The sequence below is a fragment of the Danio rerio genome, chromosome 19, assembly GCF_049306965.1.
Source record: "Danio rerio strain Tuebingen ecotype United States chromosome 19, GRCz12tu, whole genome shotgun sequence".
NCBI lineage: Eukaryota > Metazoa > Chordata > Actinopteri > Cypriniformes > Danionidae > Danio > Danio rerio.
In genome coordinates this window covers 26386122-26398604 of record NC_133194.1, presented here as the reverse complement: position 1 = coordinate 26398604, position 12483 = coordinate 26386122, and the positions used below count along the sequence as shown (strand labels likewise).

Below are 12483 nucleotides of genomic sequence, written 5' to 3'. Positions count from 1 at the left end.
AAATGCCAACTAACCCCGCCGAGGCTCGAACCAGTGACCTTCTAGCTGTGAGGCGACAGTGCTCACCACTGAGCCACCGTGTCGCCATAATAATAATAGTTTATTTAATAATACTGTTCAAATAAAACATTACAACCATTATTTACAGCACAGGTTATAATGTTTGACACAATTCCTATTAATTGTATTATTTACAAATATCATCAACAAATGGGATCATTTTTCCGTCAGTCTATCTGCTTCTGCTGCCTACATTAATAATCCCAATCAGGCTGTGAATCTCCATAAAACAAGCATAAGACAGATGCTATTGACGTTTGAGTTTGACCTGCTCACCTTCCTTCCTGAAAGCATTTTCTTGCTCCTATTTTGACTATAAAAATGATGTCCTGCAAGGTCAATCGATTCTCTGCTCAATCAATAAAGTCACTGCTATTATCTGAGAGGACTTGACAATACTGAGCCAGTCTCAGCCTGACAGAACGCACCCTGAATTTAAAAACAGCTTTTCGTTTCACTGCAGTTCCACAATTTACACCCTGTTATCAATATGTGGATTTGACATTTCAGGATGAAAACAAAAATGCAATGTGAAACTAAATCAGAACTGAGCTGCTGTTTAATATACAGCATATATGGAGTGGCATTTTGCACCAATGGTATTTTATTGTGGGTGGGGCTTCACAAATAGAAATCAAGTCGCTGATTGTATATCTAATAGTTTACGTCGTTGACTAAACATTTTTTTGCACTTTATCACAGCTTAAGTGGATTTCCATCAATGTTAAAGGGCACTGTCACGTGCCTGTCAGAGTGTGCCTCAAGCTCTGCCTTGGCTGTGTCAGATAAACAGCACAGTGACTGGCATGAAGGAAGCAGATCTCATGTAATGTTTGTGAGAAATTCTACAGTAAGAACTTTCCCAGTGATTATTTAAAGATTTCAAGCCTTTGGATTAGTCACACACTATGTTGTGAAGTTCACGCGCACACACACACACACACACACACATATCGCGCGTTTATCTTTGCACAGTTTTTGTACAGCAAATGTGACAAGATACACGTTAATATCAACTGCTGTATGGATATTTATAATATTAATATAAAAAAAAACTGATTTAACGTCCACAAAGCGGGATTGAAGTGTCTTCTTTTATAATTGTACTGACATGCGGCTGTGGTGAAAGACTGTAAAATCGCTGTAATTCATTACAAACATGCACTATTTTAAAAATGTTTTAAACTCATTATTGATTACATTTGATGATCATAGAGAGCTAAGCAGATCTTTTAATCCCAGTTGCTTTGCAGACGTCCCGTCTTGTTGATATGACATTCAGTGGGTGGGGAAACCACACTCCAACGTCAAGTAGGCCTCAAAATGGGAGGGATTTGGATCCTATTTTAATGTCAGGAAATTTTAAAAAAAGAGACTTATTGTTTCTATCACCAAAATATGACATGTGGACATAATATATCTACACACAGTTCTGTCCAAATAGCTTCTAAAACATTATTTTCATCATTGGTGCACTTTAATATGAATGAAAACATCAAGAAGAAAGAAAGAATTTTTTTTTTAAATCGTAATTCATTCTTTAGTCTTTTGTTAATTGACATTAGTGGTATTTTCTGAAATCAGATAACAGTCTGAAACTGAAATTTGTTAAAAAGGTGAGAATACAACATCTTTTTTTAAACTGTGGAATTAATTTATCATTTAAATATCCATTTCTAATGGTTAGTATTAGGATGCACAACACTGGAAAATTTTAACATCGCCATTTATTTTCATTATGATATGTATATTGTGATATGATACGATTTCACTTGATTAGCTGAATAACTTTTTTGGAAAAAATGTATAACTTTAAACTGATATAGAGAATTCTGTAGGGGAGTGCATAAAATATAATGCACAATCTACAAGCACAGATCCATTCAATAAAGAAAAAGATTCAAATGAAATAAACAGCATTTTGTTGTTTTCTGAGGAGTCGAACTGTATTTAGGTACAGTATATAGTAATTTAATAATCAAATGTAAAATAATACTGCATATAGTCTTTGTTTTAAAAACACTTAAGCAAAATAAATCTTTGTTAATTTGTCAAAGTTACAAATGGTTCAGTTTATTAAATCTGAATCCTTTTACAACCCTCACACAGTCACAGGCTTTAAAAAACACTTGCGAAATGATCAATTATTATCCACGCTCAACACTGATATACTTGCGATGTGACTATTGCGATTGATCACATTGTGATATTCATGCTGAAACAATATATTGTGCAGCTCTTGTTGGTATAATTCTTTAAAGCATGACAGAAGATTTTCAAAACAAATTTAAAATTGACTTTAGTTTTAAAAAATTGATTTAATGATTTATTGGTTCATTGGATTTACTACTTTTTTTAAGGCAAGTGGTTGCAAACAAACTATATGGGCTGAATTTAAACAAACAAATTAAGATAAATTAAATTTAAAACCATTATTCATTCATTAATTTTCCTTCAGCTTCATCTCTATTTCAGAGGTCACCACAATGGAATGAGCAGCCGAAAATTGCTAAATTTAAGTTTTAAATTCAGCCAATATAAACTGATTGCAGATACTTTTATTAAATCTAATTAATCTTTTTTTTTTTTTTTTTCAGTTCAGAACCATGAGTGCTGTTTTAAAAATGCTAAGCTGTGAGTACTTCTCCAACTGTCAAAGTTTTAAAAACACCAAGCTACGCTGTCAGTTTTAAATATGTGTAACTTCCATTGACAATCACAGAAAAAAGCACTCAGGTCAGGGAAAAAAAATGCCTCGCTACTATAAGGTATCAGGACACTGCTAGTCTTGTTACATTGGCTCCCAGCTGATTTTGAGGTGAAGTACAAGTTTTAATATGAAGGTCAATGTAGGTATCTCACATGTTACTTTCATTGAACACAGTTTGACTACAGTTAAATCAGGACATATTATTGTTGAATAAAAGATTATTTTCTTTGCACAAAACCACAAAACAACTTAATGTCTGTCATAGTTTGTAATTGAATACGCTTTCTGTTGTGATTTGTTTGGGAACTCAATTTTATGCTGTTGAATTGTTGCAATGTGATTGGGTTCAAGTCCGCTAAAGCAAAAGAAATGTAAGCGATGTAAAATCAAGGTAAAACTGTGGTGCTGTGCACTTTTGTTTTATGTTTCCTTTTAAAAACACTATAGATTGTGCGTAGTTTGTGTGTAGGGTAGGGTTTAGGTCAGTGGTTCGCTAGGTGATCTGCATGAAAAGCCCTGCCTTCTCTACCAATTGTAACACGTAAGTAACATTTCAGATTTGAAAGAAAAGTAGTCAGCAGCCAGATTTGTCATCTAAACACACGCAAAAAAAAAAAAAAATATTAGGAAGCATGTATTTTATGTTTTGCAGCATTGTACGATAAGGTATATGTTAAGGTCCCAAATCTTATCCAACCCTATGCTGCACTATGTCAATGAAATAACCTGTCCTAGGATATTAGGTTTTTTAAATCAGATTTGAAGGCACTTTTATTTGCCCAGGCATATGGTTGAGCTAGCAGAATTTAGCTTGAACTTACTTTGTTTTTTGCAGTCTTAATTTAGATGAATTTAGATGCTGTTTTAATTGTAAATCTTTTATTTGAGATTTTGCTTGTTTTTTTTGTTATGTTATTTTAATGGAAATAACTGTGGATAACTCACATATAGTTTTATTGTAATATATTTATATATTATTATATTAATATTTTTTATAATATTTATTGTATAACACACTACAAGGGCTCATTTTAAGCACAAATTTTCTGCACAATTTGCAAGCAATATTTTTTGTTCCCCCTCCCCACAGTAAAAATTCCATTATCATTTACTCACCTACCACTTGTCTAAAATCTATTTGAGTTAATTTTTTTTAACACACAAAAAAACATTGCGTTCCATAGTATTTGTTTTTTCTTCTGTGGATGTCAGTGGTTTCAGCTTTCTCCAAAATATCTTCTTTTGTGTTCAACAGAACATAGAAACTCATAAAGGTTTGGAACCACTCAAGGGTAAATAAATTGTATGTGAAGTTACATTTTTGGTAAAATATCCCTTTAATCTTCATTGTCGAAAACAATGAAGTGTCACACATCTGTACACGCACATACATTCAACATTTAGTTGTTGTGTTACGTCATGCAGCATTTTGGCTTTAAATGTGCAAGACTTCCTACTGAAGCAATAAAAGGTTTTATTTCCTTCACGGCTTCTGAAATCCTTATTGTGTTTTTCTAGCTGAACTGATCCAGGTTATTTTCTTCTCAAGCGCATGCACATCTTGCTGCTGATTCTGTCTCCAGGCAACTCCCACGCGCTGGGTTGTGATCCAAGATGCCTCAGACGTGTTCCTAAAATACTTGACCCAAACTACATCACACGCATTCACCAGGAAACGCGTCAAAACCGTCCACTATCCCCCAGAGTATGACATAATCCCCCTAAAGACTCAATCTGTTGATGATTTTAAAACCACTCAACAACTGGAATCACATTTTATTTTTCACACGATATTAACTGTTATTAAATATGAAACATTTAAACCAAGTCTTTTCTGGCCAGAAGGTTTATTATTCACACTATTATATCCTTTTTTGTAATTTTTGGGGGGTTTTAGTGAAGCTACAGTACAAGAAAAAGTGACAATCGTTTCTGATATAGACAAATAAAATTACATTTTCTTTCTTAATAATAAAGTTTCTTTCTTGACATATAATTAATTTTATTATATAAAATTTATTGAACCATTTTATTGCACAAAAAAACTGTATACTAGTGGAAAAGGGTCCTTTAGATCATTCAAATGTTTAATATTCTGAGAAAAAGATAATTATATAAGGAAATGCTCAATGAAAGCTTCTCTATGAAACCTTTTTTTCTGTTATCACTGCAATAAACAAACAAATAAATAAAAGAAAATTATGCAAGAAATATTGTGATTATTTATTTGAGGAAGTGTGTGATATAAGCATAATAGCATATACTGGCATGCAGTTAAGGATTGTAGCTTAATATAAAAATGTCCATTATCTATACATTTGTGTTATATAACACACCTTACAGTCATAACATTAGAGAATAAAAAGCAATATACACATTTATAATTTACTTTTAACAGATATGTCTAGATGTCTAGATGACATCATTGTTTAAAGAGTTAAACACTGTAAAAATGATTTATTAAGGTATAAAAATAAATAGGCTAATGGTCTAAATCTTTCTTCAAACTGTTATTTATCAGTTTCTGAGAGAATATTTTAAAATCCATGCACTATTTTTGTTTAAGTGTACAGACATGTATATGTAGGGCCAATTTATGAAAAGCAATAGGTCTAATCATAATACTACACATTATGCAACAATGTGCATTATAGGCAACAGCGTTGAATATCGTCATGAAATAAGAAATAAATAAATAAGGGCACAAAACACTCGCCTTGAACATATATGACGTCATACACGCACCGTCTTAACAAAGAGGCTTAAGAGTTTAGTTCATAAACACTCTTTTTCCAAAATAATTGCATCTATTTTCTTCTTCGAGACTGTCATAACTCATCACACGCCATGACATGTGTGTGGATAAACACACCTCATGCGTCTAGCGGGTAAATCATGTTGTCTTCATGTGCGTATTTCCGGTGCTGCACTTTACACTTGATTGGCGAATATTACGGTTTTGAGTGCCAATTTAATATTAAATATTTCCAAAATAACTCCCCCAACACACTAATATAGCCTACAATACAGTGTACAGTGATATAAAATAGCATACAGGCTAATGTAAGTACAAAATGTCCACAAAATATATCTTAGAATACGGTGTTTCATTGAAAACAACAAACCAAAACGGAATCCAAGATCGAAATTAATAATATTAAAAAACTAATAATGCTGGTGTCAAATTATTGAAGGTAGCTATGCCATAATCGCAGTTTATAAACATTTTCATTACGTAAATATAGATAAACCCGTGTACTCACCATAGGTTGGTTTTAAATTGGTCATCTCAGCCATTTTGGCGTCCAATGGCTTGGCTGTGATCAGAAAACAAAAAACAAAAAGCAAAGGTAATGAATTTCTATTTAATTTCCATGAATTTCTCTAGGCCGATCCTCCAGCTGAACGGGTGGTCGAGCTGTAGGATGTTTTCTTCAGCGGCTGCGCGCTCCTCAAGGATGCGCTCGGTGACGCGCGCGCGCTCCCGCCTCCAGATGAAAGTGATGATGCTCATTCAGGGCGGATGCTGCGCAGCCTCGACTGTTTTTCATACATAAGCGCTTCAGCGCCCTCTACAGTTCATACATTTAAACAACATTCCGCGCTATCAAGTTCAACCATGGGGTTATTAGAGGTAACCAAAACAAAATGACTCTTATTAAAATATACTTTAACTTAAGGTTGCCCAAACATTTTCTCATTAAGGGCCAAAAATCAAACTTGATTGAGGGCTGTGGGCCAAAGTTTAATATACCAAGCCATATTACCATACATTTGCCATGTGTACATTTCAAATGTATTTGCTAATATTTAAAAATAACTAGAAAACGTTGTTTTAAAGCATATTAATGATGCAGTATCATTCCTAAGGTTTTATAGTTTACTTATTATAGTCAAAAATACACAGTCTAACGCTATAGTATCAGTAGTAGTAGTATCATTATTAGTAGACACTTCAGTAGTAGTAGTCGTGGTTGTGGCTGTAGTAGAAGCAGTAGTAGTTGTAATATAAGTAACTTTCCGTAGTAGTAGTTGGTGTAGCACTTGTGATTTATTATTATTGTTGTCAGTTATTACTGTTGTCCTTTCTCTCTTTTTACTCTCATATTTACTATCATACATTAATAAGCATTGTTGTTACTCCCTACCTCTGAGTGGTTTCTTTCTATATGTTTTATCTATATATGTGACACTTGCTTCATTTATTGACTGTTATTGTTCCTAATGTATGTACTCTGACCTGTCCACCAAGTTACCTTTACATGCATACACACACTCACACGCACACACTCACGCACATACCAGTACCTGACTATATTGTTGATGTTTTTGTTTTGTTTTTGTTTTGTTGCTTTGTATTTGTTATCTGTTGATATTTTCTTGTATTTGTATGATTTTTGCATATTCTAAAAAAAAAAAAAAAAAATTTCATTCAGATTGACCTTAATCTCATAAATTAAGTTGTTTACATAAAGGCTTTTCAGAGATTATTTGGTTGCATGTAAACACTTCAATACATGTTTTCTTCTCAATCAGATTCAGAAATAGAGTTTTGTTTACCAGAGCCTTTAGTAACAAAATGTCTTTTTAAGAACTGTTTATTTGAGTAGACTGAATAAAACTCATTTGTTAAAAAAAAAAAAAAAAAAAAAATACACAGTCCCATTTATAACACAATAGAGATCAATGCTGAATACACTAGTCGAGCTACTCCTGCTTTTGCCTTGATTTGCTTACTGATGTCTTGCTGATTTTCCCATCTGTCAAGTGGCAGTATTTACATTTTAATAGTCTGATTCCTTTACATCTAATTTTAGTCGGCTTTTTTGTAGCTCCTCATTTAAACAAAGAAACTAAAGGTTACGTTAAATAGAAAATGGTGCTCTCTGTCAAAGGCATTCGCCCCAACCAACATCTTATCATTCTCCCTCTCTTCAGATAGGATGGCAAGCCAAACTGTAGATTACGATGAGCCAACTTTGGGCATCTCTGCTTTAACTGAACAAAAAGTCATTCATTTATTTTCCTTTGGCTAAGTCCCTTATTTATTAGAGGTCGCCACAGCGGAATGAACCACCAACTATTCCGGCATATGTTTTATGCAGTGGACGCCAACAAACCCAGTACTGGGAAACACCCATACACACTCACATTCACACACACTCATGCATTATCATCCAATTCACCTATAGCGCATGACTGTAGGGGAAACCGGAGCACCTGGAGGAAACACACGAACACAGGAAGAACATCCAAACTCCACACACGAATCGGACTCAAACCATCAACCTTCTTGCTTTGAGGCGACAGTGCTAACCACTGAGCCACCATGCTGCCCAAAAAAATGAAGTAAAACATAAAATTAAAATATAAAAATACGTATTTCATAAAAATGTTATTTCAGCTAAGAAATAAAAATCATTTTCATTCTGTTTAACTTGGTCAAATAACAAAAAAAGAGAGAAAACTTTATACTGTATATAGTCAAGCCTGAAATTATTCAGAACCCTGGGGTGTGTATAAATATGATGAGGTTTGAACAATTTAGTGTAGAGTTCTTATATAACAGATTTTATTTTAGAAAATAAATATTTATATTTACAAAACAATTACTCCAGCTCATTGCAAAGAAAAATCACAATCAATTTATACTCTCAGAAAAATGGTACAATGTTGTACCAAAGAAAGTACAAACCCTTGTCACAGGGGCAGTATCTTTTTATGGGACAGAATTGTACCTTAAGACAAAGAAACAAATTGGTACCATTGCAGTGTGAACCTTTAAGGACATGATTTGTACCATGGCAAACCAAAATGTACCTTCGGTTTTTAAAACCTGCAGAGACAATATTGTGCCTTCATCAAAGGTACATATCTGATCCACGAATGTACCAGTGACAAGACACTTTGTACCTTAACAGTGTCAAATGTGTTCCTTCAAGAACTGTTAAAAGGCATTTTGCTACAATTTATCCAAAATGTGTCAATTTATTTTCAGTAAATATTAAACATCAAATACATTTTTAAACACCGTTGTTAAAAAAGTTTCTTGTTGTGTAAATGCACCTTTCCCATTTACAATAAAGAATTAAAAATACTTTAACATCAATCAAAATATCTCTTATTGCTACACATTTCACACTTTATTTGTAATCACTTAAAAGATCATTTAATTGACTTAATTTTAGAATGGAAATAGAATTATGGAAAATCAGTGTCTATGTTTGATTAGCTTTACAATACTAGTGGAAAGCAAATGCCAAAAGGTGCAGATATCAATAATGAAAATAGATTTACCAGAAAATGCTATCAAATATTTATTAAAATTCCTTAAATGTTTTTTTTACCAGTGGTTTTGTATAATAGAATGTAATAATTATTGTTCATGGGTTCATTATTGTTATGAATGATGATTCATGTTTTAATATGGAAATTATTCATAAAATCACTTTGCCTTTCCAGTCATTTTTTATAGATATTGTAATAAAGGAGTTGTCCAACACTTATGGACCTTTTTTATGTGTTGTGTACCTTCATTTCAATTGTACCATAAAAGTTACAGAGCAATTTTATAAGAGGTCTTTTCTGTTCCATATAGGAACAATATTTGTACCACCGTGTACCTCTTTCTGAGGTTGTACTATAATAACGAAGAAAGAAACTGTTTACAGGTAGAAGTTAAAAACTAAATAGACAAAAAACATAAAACTAGCAAACCATTTCAAATAATCAATAATGTTACATATTTGCCATATACATAAACATAAACAAACTATTTTAGAAAGTTGAAAAAACATGTTTACTTTCATTTACTTTAACCTAAATAGGCGACGCAGTGGCGCAGTAGGTAGTGCAGTCGCCTCACAGCAAGGTCGCTTATTCGAGCTCTGGCTGTGTCAGTTGGTGTTTCTGTGTGGAGTTTGCATGTTCTCCCTGCATTCACGTGGGTTTCCTCCGGGTGCTCCAGTTTCCCCCACAGTCCAAAGACATGCGGTACAGGTGAATTGGCTAAATTGTCCGTAGTGTGAATGATTGTATGCGGATGTTTTCCAGAGATGGGATACGGCTGGATACGACCCTGGATTAATAAAGGGACGAAGCCGAAAAGAAAATGAATGAATGAATGAATGAACCTAAATAATTATTTTTATATTAACTGAATTGTACCAATTAAATTGGGTTTAGAATAATTTGCTAATATGTCACAGTGGCGAAGTAGCACGATCGCCTCACAGCAAGAAGCTCACTGGTTCGAGCCTCGGCTGGGTCAGTTGGCATTTCAGTGGAGTTTGCATGCTCTCCCCGTGTTTGTGTGGGTTTCCTCCAAGTGCTCTGATTTCCCTCACAGTCCAACGACATGCGCTACAGATTAAATTGGCTGTTGTGTATGTGTGTGAAAGAGTGTGTATGGGTGTTTCCCAGTGTTGGGTTGCAGCTGGAAGGGCATCCGCTGCCTAAAACATATGCTGGATAAGTTGGCGGCTCATTCCACTGTGGTGCCCACTGATTAATAAAGTGACTAAGCCAAAAAGAGAATGATTAATTTGCTAATTTAACAAAGAACTCCACCACAAAACATATCTGTATCAAAATGATTTTTTTTTACTTTGGTGTACAGTCAACATACAGGAGCAGAATGTCCTTTAACAATAGAATAATCATAATAACAACAAGAATTGAAATGACAATATCAATAAAATAGTTGATTCAAATATATTCACACTGGATAACATACTGATAAATACTTGTAAGAAATCGGTTTCATATGGAATGCTGTTGATTTGACTTCCAGTTGGATGATTGTCATGTTACTGACATACATGTTGCTTTTCATCATGTAATATCCTTACACAATACAGTATGCCCATCAGTGAAAACACACACGTCGGAGAGCTTTAATTGTTCCGTGGGGCTAAGCCACATATTTTTGAGAAAAGCAAAAGTCATCCTTTGAAAAAAAAGAGCAACATTTTCATACAGTGAAAGAAAATCTAAATTACAGTGCAGAACTAATGAGGGAGAAGTAAAGTGAAGTTACTTTACACTAACAATAGTAACTCTACGTCTGTGTCAGAGATCGACAGAGGTCGATTGTAACTTTTTTTTTTCATTTTTAAGGCAAAATAAACCACACGATGACTCCGGACCATGTGACGCCATTGGCAAAACAGTTTAACCAACAAAATGTTTTGAATCCTGTAAGTCTAAGCAAGCTATGCACTGAAGTTGCTAATGACATTTAGATACCTCTCTATGTCTATTTTTATAAATGTTTTCTAGCTTTAAATACGACAAATATGTTCCTACACCACCAAGGTGTGAATTGGATGTGTAACGCGAGAGCTTTAATCTAATTCACCCAAAATGACCTCAAAAAGCATACTGGTTTGAAGAGAACTCAACACTGATTGCGTAAATTACAAAGTGCCTCTGTAATCTGTATTAAAACTACAGCTTTACTGTATTTAGCATTTAATCTGTAGTATGTGTATGAGATACAGCACAAAGGCACTCATTAGAACAATGAGTTTACCTGACATCTAAATTCAACAATGTTCACTAAAAAGAAAGAAAGAAAAGGCATTATGCTTTACGATACATATTCTGAAAGGCTCATAATTCTCAACGTGACCTGAGCCGATGTGAACAACCCTGCAGATGAAGAGTTTGCATCTTTTGTGTCGCCCAATTTACAGGTTTAAACGAAAGCTGAAGACACTCGATGACTGTGAGACATCCCTGACGAACTTCATTGCTTAAAACTACTGGAATATTTCAGACCGCTAGAAGATTTTAAGTTTTTGTTATTTATAAACTGAGAAGGGATTTATTTTTAGTAATTGAGGAGTTAATGAATTAAAAAAGAAGCACAAATGGAAAGGCACAAAGATTATAAATCTGGAAACATCACTAGGAATGCAGAACATGTACAGAACAGTGTTCTACTAAATAGTTTCTCTTTTGTTGTGACTAACCATTTGTCAAGGACTAAAAATAGAGAGGATCTGATTAAAGTCAACATGAAATGGCTTTTGCAATAAATGTACGCATTCCACTGCTAAATTCTGTACTCAGAAGGCATCGTATTAAACATCATTCGAAAGCCAGGGGTTGTCAATGTTTTCTAAAAAAAGTCTTTTATGTTCACCAAGGCTGAAGGGAAAAATGAGTTGGAAGGAAAAAGAATGTTTTCAATTCTGCATTCTCTTGCCCTGAGAACTTTTCTCACAAAATACTTTTGATGAGAGTAATATGTGACAACAAAATGAGCCATAAGGCTCCATTTTTGATAATTGAGATTTATACATGACCTGAAAGCTGAATAAGCTTGCCATTGATGTATGTGTTTTTATGGGACTTGTTGGGAATTAGGATATGACTAGACATGGGACGATAACCATTGTCAAGCTATACCGCAGTTTGGAAAAGTCAAGGTTTTAAAACCGTCAACATTTTCTGCTATACCGTTCCTATGGTACATGTAAGATTTTTTTAATTGACTTTTTTTGTTTGTTTTTTAGGACATTATCTTCAGCAGCAAATATATTCATAAGATATTGTGTTTTTGAACCTAATTAAGACAGCAAAAGTCACTTGAATTATTTAGCCAGACATGTTTACTGCTCCAAAATATTATAAATATTTATAAAAATAAAATATATTTGTGTTCAAAGGGGAAAAAAGGTTTTGTTTTTTAACCAGACATGTAGATA

At 33.7% G+C, this 12483-nt stretch overlaps 1 protein-coding gene across 1 annotated transcript in view; it reads right to left on the bottom strand.

Annotated features, from left to right (window-relative positions):
- syt11a (synaptotagmin XIa) overlaps positions 1–6252 on the bottom strand; it is a 50002-nt gene extending 43750 nt beyond the window's left edge. The window contains exon 1 of the mRNA NM_213460.2: positions 6034–6252. Coding sequence (NP_998625.2) covers positions 6034–6067 — 34 coding nt within the window. The 5' untranslated portion in view covers positions 6068–6252. The remainder of the gene's footprint in view (positions 1–6033) is intronic.
- Positions 6253–12483: the final 6231 nt, after the last annotated feature.